At 39.6% G+C, this 23139-nt stretch overlaps 1 protein-coding gene across 29 annotated transcripts in view; it reads left to right on the forward strand.

The window, feature by feature from the left end:
* The first annotated feature begins 4741 nt into the window (after window positions 1-4741).
* The window catches only part of SLMAP (sarcolemma associated protein), a 149234-nt gene continuing 130836 nt past the window's right edge, over window positions 4742-23139 (forward strand). For 26 of the 29 annotated variants that reach the window (XM_027121160.1, XM_027121158.1, XM_027121169.1 and 23 more), the window contains exon 1: window positions 4809-5033. In XM_027121160.1, the coding sequence (XP_026976961.1) occupies window positions 4836-5033 (198 nt within the window). In that variant the 5' untranslated portion in view covers window positions 4809-4835. Of the gene's footprint in view, window positions 5034-23139 lie in introns of all 29 variants that reach the window. The other 3 variants (XM_027121178.1, XM_027121185.1, XM_027121187.1) reach the window with 2 other exon arrangements.

Raw genomic sequence — 23139 nt, forward strand, 5'->3', positions numbered from 1 at the left:
TCCAATTAGATGAGTATCACTTAGGGAGGGTTGCATACTGAATGAGTTTACAGAGTAAACTCTGTAAGTCGAGCTGTCTCTTACACATCTCAAATGCTAATGATTGCCTATCTTTCACGGTACCAGGGTAATAATTTTACAATTCGTTCTTTGTTTTTCTTAGATTGAAAAGTAGCATGGATCATAGCAGTGGTAATAATGATCAGTTTGTTAAAAAAGTAAAAACAATAAAGGAAGAGAAAGCTACCACATTGGGAAATACTATCATTCCAAATTTCTCAAAACATAACATGCTTTTTATTTAATTAAAATATTGTATGGATACAGAATCGTAGAGAGGAACACCCACATGGCTTAGAATTCAAAATATCTCATGTATGAGATGTCTAATTTAAGCCTTTTCTGTGCCTACCAAATACCAGTGGGTGAGGAACGCCTTCATTGCCATTTTAGCATTTCCAGCACCCTGTGTAGCTTGGTGAGATTCTTTACCCTTCCAGGTTATAGCAGTCCTAGCTTTTCTTTGAAAAAAGTGTGAAAAAGCATATTCTATTTAACGTTAATTTTAAGAGATTGTAGTAGAACTCAACATAAAGAGACATTTTTTGTTTCCACATTTATGAACAAGCTTCTCCATATACAAATTAGAGACATTACAACTTGCTCCTTACTGTATGTAGAAGGCTGGAAGAATTCTTTTTTTTTTCTTTTAATTTATTTATTTTTGGCTGTGTTGGGTCTTTATTGCTGCACACAGGCTTTCTCTAGTTGCAGCGAGTGGGGGCTCCTCTTGTTGCAGAGCATGGGCTCTAGGCACGTGGGCTTCAGTAGTTGTGGCACACAGGCTCAGCAGTTGTGGTTCACAGGCTCAGTAGTTGTGGCGCATGGGATTAGTTGCTCCGCAGCATGTGGGATCCTCCTGGACCAGGGCTCAAACCCATGTCCCCTGCATTGGCAGGTGGATTCTTAACAACTGCACCACCAGGGAAGCCCTGGAAGAATTCTTAATATTAGTAATAATAATAGAAACTAACATTCTCTGAGCATCTATTATTTTCTAGGCATCATTATCGTATTTAATCCTAACATTATTTTATTTAATCCTAACAAGACTCCGTGGGGGTACTATCTACTTTTCTTCAAATGAGGAAATTGAAACTTAGAGAAGCTTAATAATTTATAATTTACAGTGCTTTTAAATGGTGATGTAATGTGTGATTCTGAAACCTTGATTTTCATTATTCTACTTTGATCTTCTAGGAGAAAGATGGAAATACTCCGAAGACCACTGCATTGCCTGCAAGTCCTTCAGCAACTGAAACCACTTTTCTGTGCCCTTCTTTCTTGACCACCTCTCCTTATGCTCCAGTAATACAGACCTACTTGTAATTCCCTTAAAGTCCTTTTCTCCCGAGTCTCTGGGTGTTTGTAATGTTTCCTTGGCCTAAAATTTCATTATCCCATTACTATCAGACTAGCTGGCCTACTCCTACTCATTTTTCATCTCAGTTTAAACTATTCCGCCATGCTCCCATTCCTCTTGATAAACTCATTACAGCAAGAATCTTATCGTGTCATCAACTAAATTGTAAGTAACTCAAGGGAGTCTTTCTTTTTTAATTGTTGTATTTCCAGAGCCTGTCGCAGTAGCTGTTTCCCACATTCAAATTAAATATTTATAGAGTGAATGAATGACAAGAATGCATAAGTGACTTATAAGGTCATGCACAGAACTCATTAGGGGATGTGGCGGGTTCTATATTACTTTACTCTACAGAAGCCTAAAAGTTACCACAAGTGAAAAACTTTCATCCTCTTATATTAAAACTTTTCAACATATCCTTATTTTTCTCCAGAATCAAGTACCTGGAAAGAAAAAAAAAAAAGTACCTGGAACATGGTAATAATTCAATACATATCTGCTGAAATAGTGAAGAGTGTGAGAAAAGTATACAAGGTCCTTATAATCTAACACATATTCTCTCCAGACTCACTTTGTGCCACTCCTACTTTATCCTGTAATGAGTAACAGTATGTAATTTTCAATCACGTATCAAATATTTATTGAGTTACTGTTATGTGCCAGACACATTGGTCCACCATTTCAAATAGCCTTATTTCTTTTTCTTGCTAAACCTTCTTCCTGGAAACTTCTGAAGCCATTCATCAAATACCATATTCATTGCCGTTTTTCTACCAGCCTTGTTTCAGTTCAGTTACCTCCTGTAGAAGGCCGTCTCTGACCCCTTTAGCACCCAGTGCTTGTTTCCATCTTAGCCTTAATTACATCAAAGTGAAGTTATCTCTGTTTGTCACCTTCCTCTCCCCATCCCTATCTCACAATACTCAGGTGTACTCTCAGAGGGCACGGATTGAGGTTTTGTTCACCTATGTGTCCCCAGGGCCCAGCACAGAGCTTAGGATAGGGTCCAAACCCTGTATATAAGAATTGAAATGCAAAGTAGTTACTCTTTTAGGAGCAAATGCATTACTACCTTGAATTCTCTCAAGAAGTGAGTTAAGTATTATCTCCATGTAATAGATGACAAAACGAGGCTTGAAGAGGTTTAGAAACGTGCCCAAGGTCACAAAGTGGTGGAGCCTGTTGTCAAAGGAAACTGAAGAATGAAGCCACCACTGATTCTAAATGAGTAAGACTCACTCCCACTGTCTTTTCTTGAAATTTTCGTTTAGATTTTGCAAAATCTTTCCTTCTTCGGACTAATGACTCCTCATCTACCTTAATGTTTTGAGTAGAAGCAGTCCCCCTTTCTTCATATTAGAAATTGTTCGACCACTCTCTGGAAGCAACGTGATGTTAAACTTTATGAAGTCACATTCATTCCGGGGTTGAATCTGAGTTAGGAGCCCTGGGGTACAAGACAGGCCCAGTGAGAAGAAAGGTTGTTTGAAATGGAATGCAGGGACTAAGAAAGAGTGTTCCTCCGGGCAGGATAACGCAGTGAAGACTTCAACAAGGGGAGGATAGACCTTGTTTTAGATGCACAAATCCCAAGGCCTGTGGGAATTTAGTTGCTCACACCTAAGGCGGTCGTGGGGGACTGTGCTGCCCACAGCTAAGATGGATGCTAATAACCTCTCCTTTGGATGGGGTTGTTCGCCTTGCTCAGTGGTATTTTCAACGACGACTACAGTGAATAAAATTTAGTAAAAGTAGGCGCCTTCTACCAAGACGCTAAAGTAGGAATTTGGCAAGTTATGTTTAGAAAACCTTCAACAGGTCAAATTTTTTTCCTGCCCTTAACCAAAATGGTACAGGTTGTCCCACGGTGCTGAAGCGTCTAACCCTTAACTAAGATGGCGTTCGGAGGCTTGTTAAAAATTAGCTTGCCCTCTTTTTCTGCCCTTGTCCATCATGGCTTCCGAGGCATCGATCACGTGACTTCCGGACTACGGCGCGGGAGAGAGGGTAGGAGGGCCCTTGAAGGGTGCGCGTTCCCGTGGCGGTGCACCGGGTAGGTTTCAGTCAGAGTCACTATGGCGGCTGGCGCTGGCAAGGTAAGCTGAGGCGGCGGCGGCAAGGGAAGCTGGACCCGTCGTGGCGTCCGGGCGCCCAATCCCCGCAGCCCGTCCGCAGAGAGGTCGGCCGAGGTCGTGGCCAGTCGCGGGGGCTGGCTCGGGTGGGTTGAGAGGGGCGAAGGCTGAGGCGGGCGGGCACCGGCGGCTGACGGCCGTTTGTTTTCATGTTTGCCCCACCAGATCGGAAAGTTTTCTGCCTCGCCGGGCACAGCCTGAGGGTGTCCCACCGGCCGCGAGTGGTGGAGGCTGCGGCGGACCCAGCCCGGGGCCTCCAGGCCTCTCCCCCAACCTCCGGGCCGGCCTCCCTCCCCCACCTCCTCGTCAGCCCGGAGCTTCGGCTGCCTCCCCTGAGATGCGACCCTCGCGGGGGCGACCCTAAAAGGAGGCGGCCGGTGTGCTGAGCAGCAGCCAGGAGCCCAGGTGTTCAGGGACCAACTTCCTGCGGGTCGAGACCCCGGAGCCTCCCCCGGGTCGCGCCTCGCTCGGTCCGCACCCTCCTGCGGAGCCGGATCCCCGCCCTGGTCGCGGGGACGCCCGCCAGGTGCCCCGGAGTCCCGCCTCGGCCGCTGCCCGCGCCCCCGCCGGTCCCCGCTCCTCGTGCCAAGGACCTCAGCCACCGCCGCCTCGGCCCACGGCGGTCCGGGGACCCCGTGCCACCTCCCGGCCGGCCTCCGCGCAGCAGGGGCAATGCAGACTGTCCCGCTGGCCGTCTAGACCCCTTAGCCGCCCCCATCGCCTCTCGTCCCTCCACTCCCGAGGCCCTCGAGGACGGGCGGTGGCTGCCCAGAGGTGCTCAGCTACACCACCTTTCTTCCGCCCGAAAGGACCTTTCTGGCCGCACCGACCCTTTCTTCATGCTGCAGTGCTGCAACATTTCCGCCACCGAGGGGGGAAAGCGGCCGCGATCCCAAACAAAACACAAGAATTGGTGTGTGACTCATCTGGTTGTATACCTCCAGTCCTCAAACTGTCTTCCAGGAGTTTTCTTGGCCGAAGCTGTCCAATGTTTGAGCCTTTTCTTCCCAGGGAAGAAGATGGACTGAAAGCTGCCGGTTGGGGACTTTTTGTGATCAGGGCCCTGCTGGGTTTTAAAGGAGGTGATGGGGCTTGCGCTGGCTTGTCTTCCCACCCCAGTGAAGAGTTTTTGATGTTCACTGGTTATGCTTAGACAATGTGCAGTTTGTTTTAATTTAAAATTTGGGGGGGGATAGGGGTATAGGCTTGTGAAGGGCAGTCCGGATCCGGTGGAACTCCTCTTTGTCCCTGGTAGGAGAGACACCCCAAGTCTGTCCTCGATGCCGTCAGCCTTGGCCATCTTCACTTGTCGCCCGAACTCACACCCGTTTCAGGAGCGTCATGTCTACCTGGACGAGCCTATTAAAATCGGCCGCTCGGTGGCCCGCTGTCGACCAGCACAGAATAATGCTACCTTTGATTGCAAAGTGCTGTCAAGGAACCATGCTCTCGTCTGGTTTGATCACAAGACGGGCAAGGTAATGTCACTACGTTGTCTAACAATTGTTGCTTTTCGTTTCCCTTTGCCCCTTCTGCATAATGAATGTGGGATCCCAGGGCTTGCACCCAGAGGAGACTTTCAGCAAGGCCATGAAACCAACTTTTTGTGTGTCTGGTTCTAGTGGAAATTTGATTGAGGTGGTTGAATGGAAAACAGAGAAGGTATTGTTAATTAAATGCCTCGAGAGGGCGATGGCATCTTGATAACGTGGTCATTCCCAGTGAAATCCCAAACCCTAATTCATTTTAGAAAACTAGATAGCGAAACTTGGCTTCTTGCTTTCAGTCTTTTTAGAAAGGTGAATTTGCAGTTCAGTGCTTGATGAAGCAAGCAGCAGTTCCCAAAGCAATGCAGGGAATCTGCGGCCGGTATTACTCTGGGGCTCAAATGACTCAGTGGTGAGATATAGTTAACACAGTAGCTTTTAGTTGAGTTCAGATCAGGGCTTTTCTAGCAAGGACAGTGTTTGTGTAAATTTATTTTGGAAGATTTGATACATATTTACCTAGGAAGGGATAATTTGCAATTATCAAAGCCAATTTAATTAAGCATGAACAACTAACTTTACGATTTCAGAGTTTTGTTTGCAGGTTGGGTGAACGTATACCAATTGCTTTTGAAAATCACTTTTTGATGTTCCCTTCAGCACTTAATAAAAACACTTAATGCATACTTACAGAGGTGATATTTAAAAATCAGTGTTAAAAATTAATTTATTTTCTGAAATTATATCCAGCTCTATCAGTTATTGCATTACCTGGATGTGATAGCTTGAATTTAGCGCTCTTCATTATAAGTGACTATCTTAGCCTTTTTATGTTGGCATCCTAATTAACTATACATGTGGTTGCTTATATTTTAAGAATACAAGAAAAAAATTGAGTAAGACCCTTTCAATTTTTAAAACTATCTCTGTGTGAGGAGAATATACTAAAGAGCTCATGTTTGTGCTTAAACCTCAAGTTTTAGTTAAGCTACTGAATTAGTTCCAACTTAGAGTAAGTTATGTAAGACTAATAAGAATATCTCCGGTTTCACCTCCTGACTTTTTGGTCCCTCTTTCTGAGTTAAATGATTAAGTCTTTTTTAAAAGAAGAATTTAAGTCTTTTAGAAGAGTACTGTTTTGAAATGAAAGAAACCTGAGCCTCAAAAGGAAGAGAGAAAGCGTTACTTCTGAATTAAGGAATTATTATATAAATCATTTTTCAAAGAAAGGAGGAAAAGATTGCCCAAGTGCTGTGTGCTTGTGTAATATCTATATCCTACTCTGTATGTAGGATAAAAACTAAAAAGTATGTTAATTTTTCTGTGTAACACCAGATGCTCATTTATTTACCTGTGGAACAGATCCTTTTTTCTCCCTGGAAAGTAAAGTTTGGGTGCCTGAAAGACCTCATAGGTTACCTATAGTAATTTAAAGAACTCATCTTTCCGGCAGTCAAATTCAAACATAGATAGTTGCCTTAATCAGCTTTTACATTTTTGTCCTTTTATGTCCCTGGGCAACAGTTAAGGTGAAACTTAATCAGGTAATACCGTTTCTTAAAGTACATTGCAAATGTACCTTCTTTGATTTATTTTGAGATGACTAAGGATAGATCAATGGTGAGTGTTTATTGTATAAATTGAAATATGTTGAAATTTTGAATGAAATTTGTTATTAGAAAACCTTATCTTTAAAGGATATGCAGCTTATTTCTACCATTTGAACTTTTTTTTTTTTCCAAAACATACTCAGGATGTGAGGCCTTTACTTTAGGGGTAGATATAGCTATTGATTATTTTACCACCTACCACTTAGTCTATTTAAAACAACCTGTCAGATATTGCCATGTGATCAAATTGTTTTAAGAATTAACTATTTAAAGTTTAGGTTTGAACAGACAGTAGGTTGTTGTTTTTTTTTTAATCTTTTAATTTGTTCTCAGCAGGAGAAATAAGGAAAAGTACACCTACTCAGCTTTTCCTGAAGCATAAGTCCCTCTTCTATTATTTTTTAAAAAAATTTTTCTATCTATTATTTTTGGCTGCGTTGGGTCTTCCTTGCTGCACGTTGGATTTCTCTAGTTGCGGTGAGCGGGGGCTACTTTTCGTTGCAGCGTGCAGGCTTCTCATTGCGGTGGCTTCTCCTGTTAGGGAGTGCGGGCTCCAGGCGCGCAGGCTTCAGTAGTTGTGGCACGAGGGCTCAGTAGTTGTGACTCATGGGCTCTAGAGCGCAGGCTTAGTAGTTGTGGCACTCGGGCCTAGTGGCTCCGGGCATGTGGGATCTTCCCCGACCAGGGCTTGAACCCTTGTTCCCTGCATTGGCAGGCGGATTCCTAACCACTGTGCCACCAGGGAAGCCCCAGACAGTAGGTTTTGATTGAGCATCTGTTATGTGCCAGATAGCGTGAGGTACACAGTTACAAAGAAAACCCACAATTAGACCAAATATCATTTATTGTTTTCTCTGTAATAAATTGCCAGTATGAGGATTTGTTACAATTTTATTGTAACAGAAGTCCCTAGGGCCTAATATATTTTCCCAGCAAATTTCTTCCTACAACACTAGAATCCCCTCCTCCTTTAAGCATTGCCTCAGGCAAGTTCTTTTTGTTTGTTTTTTTCCTCAAACATCTTTAAACTTCAGTTTTCTCTTCTGGGGATAATAATAGTACCTACTGTTGTTTCCAGCATTGAGATAATCATGTAAATCACTTAGCACCCTGTTCCTGGCCCTTAATAAGGGCTCAGTCCTTAGAGAAGAGGGTGTTTGGGGGTCAGGGGGAAAGGGAACCATCTAGGCAGGTCTTTGCAATTTGCTGTAGTGCTGTGGAATCTCAGGAAGGTAATGAGACATTTTTTTCTTTCATGTGATGGCATAGGTGGAAGTAATTTTTAAAATTGAAACATGTGAAGAACTTTGCCCCAAATTGGCACCTTACCCGGGAAGTGGAAAATTGGGGTAATATGCCCTTTGGTTGACTTTCAATTTGTGAGTGTTGCATTCTGCATTCATCATTATGGGAGAACCATTAAAAACTGGAAGAAATTATAAACACTTAAAACTTTCTGATTATTCAAGTAATACATGTTTATTGTAGGAAATTTATGGAGTGTAGGCAGATGGAAATCTATGTGACATTTTTTAATGCTAAGTTCATGGAATGTGTTATGGTACTTAAAACCTGCATGCTGGAGGGTGACAGGTTTGCCAGAGAGTGGAATTTAATAAGCTTCCCCAAATCATCTACTCGGGGATGTAGCAGTTGGATATTGCCCTGCCTGGTTTCTGGCCCTGTGTATCATCCTTCACTCCTTTTTGGAGGTCAGACTCTTCAAATTAGATGGCAGATTATAGGATGGTCATTAACCCTTCTATTGACTCAAGGTACCACTGAACAAGCAAATCTACCCATATGGTGGTTACATAGAAGAGATAGTAAGCGGACTGCCTCCTTGTGATTTGGATGGCCCTATTTGATTTGAGGCTTTGTGGACCAGCGATAGTCTAGTGGTCGACACAGTAGTTTATTTCCAGTCTCACTGTAGTTTACCTAGTAGTAAGTAGTAGTAGTAGTTGTCTACTTCCAGGTTCACTTTTTTACTTAAATTCAGCACATATTTTTGGGCACCTGTTCTATCATGATCTGTTTCAGTGGAGAGCATAGTGGTGGGGTGGGGGCATGGGGGAAAATGAAGAGAATTGGTAAGAAATTGTTACTCCTTTTTAGGGGCTTATATTTGGATAGAGAGGGTGACTAAACACCTTGAGAACAGTTGATTTGAGATAAGACAGTATTATATAAGTTCAAATGGCTAGAGAGTGATGGTGTTTGAATTAGACTTCAAAACAGGAGTGGACAGGTACAGGTTAAGAAAGGGTGCTTTTATGGGTTGTGTTTGTGTGTGAGGGGATGAGGGTGGAATAAAACAGACAAAAGCAAGTTATTTTGAATGATTTGGGCATCTTCCAAACACTGAGGAAACTGATTTTGTTGGATAGAAGGTCTTGGATAGTAGCTATGGGTGAACATTCGTTGTGTGTGGTGTTTTCATGTTTCTGCCTTGTTTTTGGAATTAGTTTTCAGACCTTGGAGGAGAGGGTCTCTGCCTTATGTGTCTGTTTCCTATTATTTCTTGTTAAGTAGATGTTGAGTAACTGAAGCTGAGTAGATACCCTGGTGCCAGGTTGTGGAATGCCTTTGTTGCCAAACTAAGGGCATGGACCCATGGGTTATGGAAGGCCCAGGAGAGTTCTATGCCGAGCATTGACATACCAAAACCATTATTTAAGAGTGATAAAACGTCCACGTGTAGAGAGGCCTGGAGCAAGTAAAAACGGGTAACTGTTAGCTTAACTAAACTTATTGTGTACATTGTACCATGCCCTGTTCTAAATGCTTTACGTGTTAACTTATTTAATACTTAAATATCTAAGATAGGTGCTTATTTTTCCCATATTAACATATGAGGAAATTAAGGCACAGAGTGATTAGATTAGGTTAACTTGCCCAAGTTCATATAGCTAATAAATGGTAGAGGTGGGATTTGAACTGAGGTTTTCTGACTCTTGAATCCAAGCTCTTAACTGCTTTGCTATTCCAAGGCTTTGTAAAAGTTTAGATATGATGTCATGTTGTAGGGGCGTGGGCCAGGTTAATAGTAGGAAAGAGAACGACTAAATGCCAGAAAATGAAAAAAGACAAATGTGTTAACTTGTCTGTTAGGACTTCAGCAAAGAGAGAAGGTCTGTATGGACTGGAGATTTTAGGAAAGGTTTCATGGATAGATGGTTTCATGGACGAGATGCAATTTGAGCTAGACCTTAGGACTTTTTGAATAGGGCAGAATGTAGATAGAGTCAGTCGGAAAGGAGTTTTGGGTGGGAAGAATTGCTCAGGTAAAGGCATAGAAGCAGGAATGATGTGGCATGTTTCAAGGACGTTGCAAGAAAGTCATTGCAAAGGAGAAATCTGCAGAATTTGACAACCAGGATTGTTTCTTCCTTCTTCCTTCCATATGACTGCAAAGATCCTGGCCTCAGCTTCTGGGGAGAGTGGCAGATCATACATTCATTGATTTTGTCTGTATTATGTTTCAACAGATATCTGTTTTTTTGTTTGTTTGTTATTGTTTTTTTTACAGAAGTTACAAAGGTCATTAAGAGCTAGTTTTTGAGAGAAAGACATGTATTTGACATGTTATATTTAATGTGCATTAATGTAAATGTGTTCAGAAGGCCTGGTTATGTATCCACAGCACATCATCATTTCCTTCTCTGTTACTTTTAACAGTAGTGGAAAGTTAATGAAATATTTTGTCTATTATTTCAAGTTGTTAAAAATATGGTTGGTGTATACACTTAAAACATTTTTGTTCTACTTAGTTATTTGACTTTATTCCTTGGCTTAAATTTATTCTTTACCTTCTCAGACTCCTGTTTGGTTTTCTCAAGTGGTATTTATGTTAGAGCTTAGTATCTATTCTCTTTTATAAATAGGGAGGAGGGTGTCTGTCATTTAGAGTTTTAAGTGAAAAGATTGTGAGATTGGTTCTTAATGTATATCAGTTACTTGAATCCAGAAAAATGGTGGCATTTGTTAGCTGCAGAAATGTTCTAAGGACTCTTTCCTGCCCATGCTTCTCTCACTACCACTACCAGTAGATGAACAGTTTATACGCCTGCTCAAAATCTAGGTTGTTTGCCCCTTTAATTTTTTTTTTTGCCCCATTAGTTTTTAACATGATATACAAAACCTTCAAAATCGTCTCTCATTCCTTTTTTTTTCCAGCTTCATTTTCTATTACTGTTTTTTTCCTTTGCCCCAGACTCTGTGCAGTAGCTATGTGACAGTGCTCATTGTTCCTAGAAAAAGTGCCGTTTTTGCTGTTTTGACTTCCAGAATGACTTTTCCCCTTCATCCCAGTTCCAATGTGACACCTTCCCTGACTCCCACTGAGGAATTAATTGCTTCTTCCTCTATACTCCCATAGAACTTTGTATATAATTTCGTTATGAGACACAGACAACAAAATAATTATGACGCAAATGCACTATTGCTCTGCCAGATGTGAGCTCTTGAGAACAAGGGAATAGGCACTACATAAATGCTTGAATGAGTGAAATGTGAACAATGGAGCAGTTTCTGTTTCTGCAGACCCTGAGGAGGGTCAAAGAGCAGAAGGTCATTCGAGTTAGTTCTCAGTTTGAGATCATGGACTCAGTTTCCAATACATGGTGTTTGTATAAATCATTACTTATTGAGAATTTGCAGTGTGCAAGACACTTTGCCGAGTGTTTTGGTATCTTAGATAATCTTGTGATTGGTGATATTATGAATTTTGAGCCATTACATATATATCCATTCTCATGCAAAATAATACTTTTAAGGGTTTAATGATATTCAGAATGCTTTCTTATTTCACTTGATCTGTATAACACTTAGGAGATAGGTAGAGCAACCGCAGACTGGCTCCATTTTATGAAAAAAGAGTTTGCTGTTTAGAGGTTATTTGCACAAGGTCATCTCTTAGTAACTGTGGAGAGTTGGAACCAGAATCTAGATTGTTTCCCTCTGAGATAAAAGCCAACTGCTAGACATTTATTCTGAACTATCTTATTATGGAATGAACAATTATTGTAATGAAAATCTGTCTTTTGCTCTCTTGAAGGGTAATCTAAGCTATTATTTTCTGGAAGTATAACTAAAAAGCTTGTCATATGACAGACTTTCAAAGACTGAGAGAGTCTGAGTTAATTATTTCTCTGAGTCAGCTAGCACTTTTTAAACATACCCCTACTACTTCTAGCAATAAATATATTTTTTCTTAAGTTTGCATTCATGCAACTGATTTGGATTTGAGTGTTTATGCAAATGAATGAAACAGCCTTGGAAAAACTTGTGTGCCGTGTAAATTTTTAATTCTTTAAAGAGAATAGCTGACAGGTGTAAAGAAAAAAAGTAAAGTTTATATAGGCACGTGAAAACATGGAAGCCTTTGGTGATTCTGCTGTATTCTTTGTCAAATATGTAATTTGGGTTAGATTTTAATTTAAAGACATAGGAAATTTTGTTTTCTTATTTATTTGCATTAAGGTTTTATCAGTACTTTCAGGCTTATGATTTTATCTACATTTATAACTACTGACTTATTCTAGCTGAGTCAAGTAGAAATGAATTTCCAATATGGACCTTCAAGCTATTCTTCCTTTTTTTATTTTTCACTTACAAAAATAATGGATACATTCTCATAAAAATTGAAGCAATAAGGACGTATGTGGAGTATATATATGTCCTCCTTCACATAGGTACCTCTTATCCTCTTCCCTTCCTCTAGAAGTAACTTCTGTTATTAGTTTGGTATGTAATTTTCAGAGCTTTTTCTGTGCATTTGTCTACTTGGGTATGTAGATAAGTAAGGTTTTTTGTTGTTGTTACTTTTTTTCATAAGCAATTGGATCATAGTTTTAAATGTACTTTTTAGCTGATGATATCAAGTAAATTATGCTCAGCTTATCTGAAATGTGTTAATATGCTCTAGGTTATGACCAGCATCCAGACTGCTGTAAAATTAGTATCATTTTATTGAGCACTTACCAGGTGGTACACTGAGTTTTATATGCATTATCTCATTTAATCCTCACAACAGACTTTTGAATTTGTTAGTAGTATTATCCTCAGGATGAGAAAGCTGAGCTTAAGGAAGGTGAAGGAATTTGTTCAGGGTAACGCAGAGAGTGGTGAAGTCAGGATTTGAACCCCAGTCATCTGATTGCAGAATGCATGCTCTTGATCGCTCTGTTGCTTGCTACCTCAGCACCTCCGCACAATTAGTCGTTGTTAATCTCATCACCAACCAGTTAGTGAGCAATAGATCAAAAGAAAAAAAATATTGAAATAAAAACCTTATTGTCTATTAACTCATAGATATTTTGGTAGTAAATCTGTGTAGAGTTTCAATTGAAGATCAGTTCCTCAAACAATATTTATTTATTACTTAAAATTTTACAATTTGAAAAAAAAACCTCTACATGTAAAGATATTAGAGTATCACTGTTCAGATACTATAATATACTAAAAAAGATACTCTTTCATTGGATAATTTTTTAGTATGCTTTATTTTTATTGAGGTATAGTTGATTTACAAAATATAAGTTTCAGGTGTACAACATAGTGGTTCACAATTTTTCAAGATTATACTCCATTTAAAGTTATTATAAAATATTGGCTATATTCCCTGTGCTGTACAGTTTATCCTTATAGCTTATGTATTTTATTCATAGTAGTTTGTACTTCTTAATCCCCTACCCCTATCTTTTCCCTCTCCGCACTGGTAACCACTAGTTTCTTCTCTATATCTGTGAGTCTGTTTCTGTTTGTTATATTCATTGGTTTATTTTTTAAATTCCACATATAAGTGATAATATACAGTATTTGTCTTTCTCTTTCTGACTTATTTCACTAAGCATAATACCCTCCAGGTCCATTCATGTTGTTGCAGATGGAAAAATGTCATTCTTTTTTATGGCTTAGTAGTATTCTGTTGAACATATATAGCACACCTTCTTTATCCATTCATCTGTTGATGGACACTTATTTTGCTTCCATGTCTTGGCTGTTGTAAACAATGCTGCTATGAACATTGGGGTGCATGTATCTTTTTGAATTAGTGTTTTTGGGTTTTTTTGTTTTTTGTTTTTGGCTATACACCCAGGAGTGGAATTGCTGGATCATATGGTAGTTCTCTTTTCAGTTTTTTGAAGACTCTTCATACTGTTTTCCACAGTGGCTACACCAATTTACAGTCCCATCAACAGTGTACAAGAGTTCCCTTCTTTCCACATCCTTCATTGGATAATTTCTAAGTATAGTATGTTTGGAGGTTGTATTTTAAATTATATATGTGACCTCCCCCTATAAGTAAATCTAATTTAGAAAAAATGAATATGTTTGGTTTTTTAACTTTAAATATAGAAATATTAACTGTATTATTAGATGCCAGTTATGTTTCCTTCCACTTCAGAAGTTCAGGGATAGAAGATAAGATCATGCTGTATGTTACTAGTATAGCAATGGTAGTTATGCTTGTAGAATAAACAAAATTTGTAGCTCTGAATTTTTTGGAAAATTTTGCGTAGTAGAAAGGAATGATACAGAGTTATCATACAAGCCAGCAATTCTACTCCTTTGTATATACCCAAGAGAAATCAAAACATATGTCCACACAAAAACTTGTACAAATGTTCATTGTAAAAAAGAAAAAAACAACCCAATGTCCTTCAACTGATGAGTGGGTAAGTAAAATGTGGTATACTATATAAAGGAATATTATTTGGTAATTAAAAGGAATGAAATATTGATACGTACTACAACGTGGATGAACCTTGAAAACACTATGTTCAGTGAAAGGCCACATATTGTTTAATTCTGTTTATATGAAATGTGTAGGATAGGCAAATCCATAGAGAGAAAGTAGATTAGTGGTTTCCAGGAGCAGGAGGTAACACGGAGTGTGATGGTTAATTTTATATGTCAACTTGGTGAGGCCATGGTGTGCAGTTTTTGGTTAAATACCAGTCTAGATGTTGCTGTGAAGGTATTTTAAAAATGTGATTAACGTTTAAATCAGTAGGCTTTGAATAAAGCAGATTACCCTCCAGAATGTGAGTCTTATCCAATTAGTTGAAGGCCTTAAGAGAAAAGACTGAGGTTCCCCCAAAGAAGGAATTCTGCCTTCAGAGAGCCATCTTACTCAAGACTGCAACAGCACTTCTTCCCTTCTCTAGCCGGTTGGCCTGCCCTGCAAATTTCAGTTGACAGCCCCCAGAATGTTATGTGAGCTAATTAAAATAAATCTCTCTCTCTCTGTATATATATACATCCTACTGGCTCTGTTTCTCTGGAGAACCCTGAATAATGTAATACATGGAGTGACTGCTGAATGGGTACAGGTTTCTCTTTGGGATGACCAAAATGTTATAAAAATGATTGTGGCATTTAAAAAAATTTTTAAAAATTGTGGTGATGGTTGCTCTGAATTGTCCACTTTAGATTGGTGAATTGTATGGTGTGTGAATTATATCTCAAAATGCTCTTATAAAAAAAGAGGACTGGGCTTCCCTGGTGGCGCAGTGGTTGAGAGTCCGCCTGCCGATGCAGCGGACACGGGTCCGTGCCCTGGTCCGGGAAGATCCCACATGCCACGGAGCGGCTGGGCCCGTGAGCCATGGCCGCTGGGCCTGCGCGTCCGGAGCCTGTGCTCTGCAGCGGGAGAGGCCACAGCAGTGAGAGACCTGCGTACCGCAAAAAAAAAAAGAGGACTGTTAGATGGAGTAATAGGTTAGTGAAAGCAGGTTAGTGTGGAGGAAGTGGAAGAATGTAGAGTTCAGTGTGGATAGTCTAGCAGAGTAGCTTTTGAAGTACTGTGTGGCTTAATTTCTGTCACTAGTTTCTTAGTGTGAATGTCTTACTCTTGGTTAGACTTTTGTTTTATTGAATTTAGTAGATGGTGTTTCGAAATTTAACTACATTTGTTGAAACAAAAGTCTAACCAAGAGTAAGATATGAATACTGAAGAGGTAGAGACAAAATTTTGGTATTATTGAGAAGCTCTAGTGCCAAAGTCTTAATGTGGGAGTTGAGAAATGGTTGGAAAGATGCAATTTATAAGTCCCAGTCTGAACCTGGGAATCTTAAGATATTAATTTTTCTCACCAGTGCATCTTTTGCATATGCAGGCCTATAGAGCATGGTAAAATATTGTTAGAATGAATGATGTTGTCTTGACTAGAAGGAAGTAGTCGTTTAAATTATAGTTGAACTTAAACTGGGACCATTCCTAGTCCTTAACAAGTATCTGAGTGTCTCATGTGTGCAGTGTAGTGCCCAGCAGATAGTACTGAAAAATATAGTTACAATACAAATAAGTCCAACAGTAGAAGTATCTACGAATCATTGTTTCCAAGGAGCTAAGGGAGTGATGTATTCCTTCCCTAGGATTGGGGGCAGCAAATATGGAAGGAATGAAGAGGGCTTCATAGACAAAGTTGTTTTCAAGCTACTGTATGAAGAGTGAGGGTTTACTCTCTGTATAAAATAGAGCAGGGCATTCCAGCCCCAGGGAATAGTGTGTGTTTAAGGCAGAAAAGCCTAAAGAGAATGATGTATTCTGGGAAATGCAAACCCAGAAGTTAGCAGAATTGAGGAGGGGAAAATAGAGCTGCTATCAAATCTTTGGGGTCATTGAACACTGCTGGTAGAAGTTTTAGGGTTGGACTACCTGAGTTGGAATCCTGGCTCCATTGCTTGCCAGGTGTGTGACCTTGAGGAGTCTCTGTGCCTCAGTTTTCCTCATCTAAAAATGAGGCTAATAGTGAGATTCACCTCATAGGATTGTTGTAGAGATCATGGGAATTCTTGTAAAGCAGTAAGCAGAATGTTTGGCACAGAATAAGTACAAACAGTCCCTGATTTACAGTAGTTCAATTTAGGATTTTTCGACTTCATGATGGTATGAAAGTGATAATACATTCAGTAGAAACAGTACTTAAGATTTTGATCTTTTCCTGCAAAATGTGGTATGATACTCCCTTGTGGTGCCGGGCAGCGACAGCAAGCCACGGCTCCCAGTCAGCTCTACAATCCCAAGGGTAAACAGCCAGTACACTTACAACCATCTGTGCCCATACAACCATTCTGTTTTTCATTTTTAGTATAATACTCAATAAATTACATGAGATATTCAACACTTTATTATAAAATAGGCTTTGTGTTAGATGGTTTTTCCCAACTGTAGGCTAATATAAGTGTTCTGAGCATGTTTAAGGTAGGCTAGACTAAGCTATGATGTTCGGTAGGTTAGGTGAATGAAATGCATTTTCAACTTACTTACAATGGGTTTATTGGGACATAACACCATCGTAAGTCTAGGAAGATCTGTGTTCAGTAGCTTGTGGCTATTTTAATTTTTCTTTATATTTTTAGTTGGTGTGTTTGCACGGTAAGACCTGTATGCTTATTTTTTTTAATTGTTAAAAAGGTTTTCTTCTTCAAATATCTGCCTTTCGAGTCTCCTCAACTAAGTTATTTGATACCTTGAAACTTCTTTGAATGTGTTAAAGAAATAGTGTGATACAGTAAAAAAGAAATTTGGTCTTTGTCCCAGGTTCCTGGCTCACAACGCCTAAAACTCGTGGAATCTCCTGAGTGATAAGTGTGTCTCTTATATGCTAATAAGATGACTGGTGGCTGGGAGCCCCTGGATAGCTTCAGGATGGTACTGGTCACCAGAAAGACTAAGTGATTAGAGGGTTGGAACTTTGGGGCCCGCTTACCAATCTCTGGGAAGAGGAGGGGTAGCAGGATGAAGATTGAGTTATATAAAAACTCTTGAACAGTGAGATTCAGGGAGCTTTTGGTTTGGTGATCACATCGAGGTGCTGGGAGGGTGGCTCACTGGAGAAGACATGGAAGCTCCTAGCCCTTTTCCTCATATCTTGCCCTTTGCAATTCTTTCTTTTGACCATTCCTAAATTGTATCCGTGTTGCAAGTATCGGTGACAACCTGGGACTTTTGACTGGCAGTAGAAGTGGGGGCAGTCTTGTGGGACTGAGCCCTTAATCTTTGGGATCTGACATTAACTCCAGGTAGATAGTGTCAGTTGAATTGAATTTTAGGACACTCGGCTTGTCTCAGAAAATTGGAGGAGTAGTGTTAGAAAAGACAGCCACACATTTGGTATCAGAAGTGTTGTGAGTAAAAGCAGTTCAAATAGTCTTCTGATTAATGTCCATTATCCAGTACTGCCAAGTTTGTATGCTTTCCCTGTTAAAAGGAATAAAAATCATTAGCATACTTGGCTTACCTTACTTGAAGATATGGAGTTAAAGGAGTTGAGTAAGTTATATGATGAGAATCTAGTTAATCAATCAGGAAACATGTAAGAGTGTATATGCTATATTAGGCAACATGGGGCATAATGAAAGTATTAAGATATCACTTCAGTCTTTGAGGAGCTTATAGTTTAATTGGGAAGCCAGGCCTAGCCTCATAAACAACTAGGGAAGAATTAAGTTCTAAATGGAATTAAGAGCTCTATGTGATTAAGGTGGAGAAGGCTTGAATTGGACCCTGAAGATTTAGGATAGAAGATAACAGGTGTCCTTGGTGTATAAAGGTCTGCATGAAAAGGCGTAAAGCCAGAGGGATAATCCGGAGGCAGCTGTGTGTTGAGGAGCTCTACTACTGGACTGAGCAGATAGTTTAGGTTAAATGACAGAGGTGAACTTGTCAGGTTCCATTACAGGAAGGCTGTGGAGGTGGGGCAATAGGGCAGAAATCTTTAGGGAACCAAGGTCCAAGCCCTGGGGTTAAGAATCTTGGATTTGTAGTTTAGGGGAAAGCTCTGCCTCCCCTTAACCCAGCCAAATAACCCTACTGACTAAAATGGCATGTTCTGTAGTGGGTTATGAAACACCCATCTGCTTTAATAAGCTGACTTTATAATAAAGTGGTTGGAAAGTGGTGAGGATTTGATTCATAGTGAGTAGACAAAATTCGAAGTTTCCAAAGTATGATTTCTTATTTTCAAGATGGTTTCTCTCTTGGCATGTTAAAAGGTTGCATTTGTGTGCCTCATTTTAAGGTAGACTTTTTTTGTCCGTCACTTTAAGTTCTGGAATAAACTTATTTAAATACCATTTCAGGGGGCTTCCCTGGTGGCGCAGTGGTTAAGAATCCACCTGCCAATGCAGGGGACACAGGTTCGAGCCCTGGTCCAGGAAGATCCCACATGCTGCGGAGCAACTAAGCCCCTGTGCCACATCTACTGAGCCTGTGCTCTAGAGCCCACAAGCCACAACTACTGAGCCTGCGTGCCAAAACTACTGAAGCCCATGCACCCTAGAGCTTGCACACCGCAACTGCTGAGCCCATGCGCCACAACTACTGAAGCTCATGCACTCTAGGGCCCATGTGCAACAACTACTGAGCCCATGAGCTGCAACTACTGAAACCTGTGCGCCTAGAGCCTGTGCTCTGCAACAAGAGAAAGCACCTCAATGAGAAGCCTGTGCACCGCAACGAAGAGTAGCCCCTGGTCGCTTCAACTAGAGAAAGTCCACTTGCAGCAGTGAAGACCCAGTGCAGCCAAAAAAAGAAAGAAATTTTACTTCCCTGGTGGTCCAGTGGTAGAGAATCTGCCTTCCAACACAGGGAATGTGGGTTCTATCCTTGGTCGGGGAACTAAGATCCCACGTGCCACAGGGCAACTAAGCCTGTGCACCACTACTACTGAGCTTGCGCGCCTCAACAAGAGAGCCCGTGTGCCACAAACTACAGAGCCCACACGCTGTGGACCCTATGTTCCACAACTAAAGAAATGCCTGCTAGAGAAGCCCATGTGCCACAACTAGAGAGAAGCCTGCTAGAGAGAAGTCCATGTACCACAACTAGAGAGAAGCCTGCATGCCACAACGAGAGAGAAGCTTGCACGCTGCAACGAAAGGTCCCATATGACTCAACAAACATCCTGCTTGCTGCAACTAAGACCCCTCACAGCCAAAAAAAAAATTTGTCTTTTTTTTTTTTTTAAGTCTCTTGTTAGAGAATATAGACTATCTTTATGCCCTTGGCGTACGGAGGGATACCATAAATAATTCACAAAAAGAACACATTGAAGTAAAATATTGATAAATTCAAATACATTAAGATTAATTTTGTTCGTTAAAATAGAATGAAAAAAATGAAGAAAAACAACTAACAGAAGATAATTATGGTACATACACTTGTAAAATATTGGTATCCAGAATATAGAAAGAACTTGTCCAAATTAATAAGGAATACAACCCAACAGAAACAATGGTCAAAAGAGACAAATAAGAATTTCACAGAAGAGGAAGAAAGAATGGATAATAAGATCAGCGTAACTAGGGAACTGTAAACGGAAACCTCGAGATACCATTTATACTCATTTTATTTTATTTTTATAAATTTATTTATTTTTGGCTGTGTTGGGTCTTTGTTGCTGTGTGCAGGCTTTCTCTACTTGTGGCGAACAGGGGCTACTCTTTGTTGCGGTGCACGGGCTTCTCATTGTGGTGACTTCTCTTGTTGCGGAGTATGGGCTCCAGGCACATGGACTTCAGTAGTTATGGCATGTGGGCTCTAGAGCACAGGCTCAGTAGTTGTGGCACACGGGCTTAGTTGCTCCGTGGCAGGTGAGATCTTCCTGGACCAGGGATCGAATGCATGTCCTTTGCATTGGCAGGTGGATTCTTAACCACTGCGCCACCAGGAAGTCCCTATACTCATTTTAAAAGTTGGACAGTATTGGGACTTCCCTGGTGGTCCAGTGGCTAAGAATCTGCACTCCCGATGCAGGAGGTCTGGGCTTGATCCCTGGTCAGGGAACTAGATCCCACGTGCTGCAACTAAAGATCCCGCATGCCGCAACTAAAGATCCTGCATGCTGCAAAGAAGATCCCGTGTGCCGCAGCTAAGACCCAGCACAGCCAAATAAATACATATTTAAAAAAAGATAACATCAAGTGTGGGTGACACTGTAGAGCACTGGGAACTCTCGTACTCTATTGTTGATATGATCAGTTACATTGAGTTTTGAATGTTAAACCAACTTTGCATTACTGGGATAGAATCCACTTCATTGTACTGTATTATCCTTTTATACATTGCTGGTTGATTGGCTTATATTTTGTTCAGGCTTTTTGCTTCTTTCTTGATGAAAGATTAGTCTTAAATGCTTGTTAGAGTTCACCAGTGAAGTCATCTGGATCTGTTTGTGTCTTTTTGTGTGTGTGTGTGTGGAATGTTTTAAACTATAAGCTTAATTTCTCTGTTAGCTGTATGGCTTTTCAGGTCTATTTCTTCTCGCATTGACTTTGGTAGTTTTTGTCTTTCAAGAAATTTCTCTGTTTCATCTTATTTGTTGGATTTATTGGCGTAAAATTATAACATTACCTTATTATCCTTTTAATATCTATAGAATCAGTAGTGATGTTACTTACCTCTCTTGTTCCCAATACTGATAATTTGTATCTTTTCTCTTTTTTTCTTTATCTTTTTGGCTAGAGAGTTATCAACTTTACTGATCTTCTTAAAGAATCAGTTATTTTAAATAGATTTTTCTTTATTATTTTTTTCTGTTATCTGTTCCATGGATTTCTGTCCTTTATTATATCCATTTTTCTGCCTTCTTCGGGTTTAATTTCCTCTTCTGTTTTTTAGTTTCTTAAATTGGAGGCTTAGATCATTGATTTAATGCTGCTTCTTTCCTAATGAAGCATGTGATGCTATAATATAACCATTTTGGTAAACAATTTGACACTGTTATAATGTTAAACTTGTATATACCTAGTGACCCAGCAGTTCTTCACCTAGATATATACTCTAGAAAAACTTTTTTACAAATCTGTATCAGGAGACATGTTCAAGCATGTTAGTAGTAGCATTTTTCATAATAGCAAAAACTGGAAATAATCCAGATGTCTATTGACAGAAATATGTAGATACTTCTTTTAATTTACACCATAGAATACTGTACAGGAATGAACATGAATGAACAATAGCTGTATGTATCAATGTAGATGAATCTCAGAAATTTTGAATGAAAAAAGCAAGTTGCAAAGGCGTACTTAGACTCTGTAGCCAGTTAGTATAAAATTTAAAAATCACAATTCTCATCCATATATCCATTTTACTACATATATAGTAATAGAGTGGTAAACATAATTCCTTGTGAGGGTGGCAGAGAGTGAATACAAGAATAGCTAAATTTTATGTAGTATATGCTGGAAAGTGTTAAATACTTTACGAATATATACTTATTTAATTCTCATAATTAAATGAGTACCTGCTGTGAAGCAGGCACTATTATTATTCTCATTTATTAGTATAGGAGCTTATAAATAAGAGTGCAGAAAACTTTAACTTCCCCAAATCATAATGCTAATAAGTGGTAAACCTTATAATCAAACTCAGGCAGTCTGCCTCTAGAATCTGTACTCTTAACCCTTAAGCATACAGCTTGCCTCATGGGAGGGGTAGGGAGGGGGTTCTCAAGATAGGTGTTAGGTACATGAATACTTCTTTTATTATTTTTTAGTTGTTATTCATATGTTTGTGTTTATTTTTATATGTACGAACTACTTAATTAAAATTTTGAAAGAAAAATAACAAAGATCAATGGAATGTGAAATGGAATATAAGAAACATAAGCCCCCAAACTGTGTCCCAAATGGAAGTGTACGAAGTCAACACTTTTAATTTTCTCTAACATATTTCCTAGATACTAATAGATCATGAAATATTAAAAATTCACAAGTGTGTTGGCTTAGTGGTGATTCATCAGGCTTATACACTTTTTATTTGTTCACTTCTCTATAGATGTTCCATACTTTAATAAATTCTTTATAATAAAAATATCAGATAAGATTTTTTAAATTCCAAAGATTTTTTATTGCAGCAACATTACATATTTGTCTTTGTTGAGATGATCACAAGGGCATTATAAGATGAGTTATAAAGTAAGGCTGACTTTTTGAGATTCTGCTTCATTGTAAAGTCTGTAAAAAGAATGAGGAATCTGTCTTTGTACTGATACGGAGAATTCTCCACGATATGTATTGTCAGGTAACAAAACAACATGATAGATGAGGCACAGAACAATGTATATAGTAATCTAGCTTTTATGCAAAGGAGGGAAAATAAGAATCTATATTTGTTGTTTATTTGCTTATGCATAAAGAGATCTGGAAGGATACAAGGGAATTAGTAACTGTGGTTACCTGAGAGTGGGTTCGGGGATGAAAAATGAGTTGATCTGAGATAAGGTGGCAGGAAGACTTTTCAGCGTATGTACCTTTTTAGTTCTTTTGGAACTGTGCAACTATACCACCTATTCTAAATAAATCAACATCAATTTATTCATTTAAAAAGAAAATATGTTTACTATGGCTCTTTTAGGTAGATTCAGATTTATGTCCTTTTATTTATTTGTTGGCTATAGGATACTTCCATTTCCAGGAGATTTGGTTTTATAATCTCTTGAAATAGTAGAAATTTTGGGAACACTATACCATTA

The sequence above is a fragment of the Aethalodelphis obliquidens genome, unplaced genomic scaffold (assembly GCF_003676395.1).
Source record: "Aethalodelphis obliquidens isolate GAN/ISIS:26980383/991018 unplaced genomic scaffold, ASM367639v1 scaffold22, whole genome shotgun sequence".
Lineage (NCBI taxonomy): Eukaryota > Metazoa > Chordata > Mammalia > Artiodactyla > Delphinidae > Aethalodelphis > Aethalodelphis obliquidens.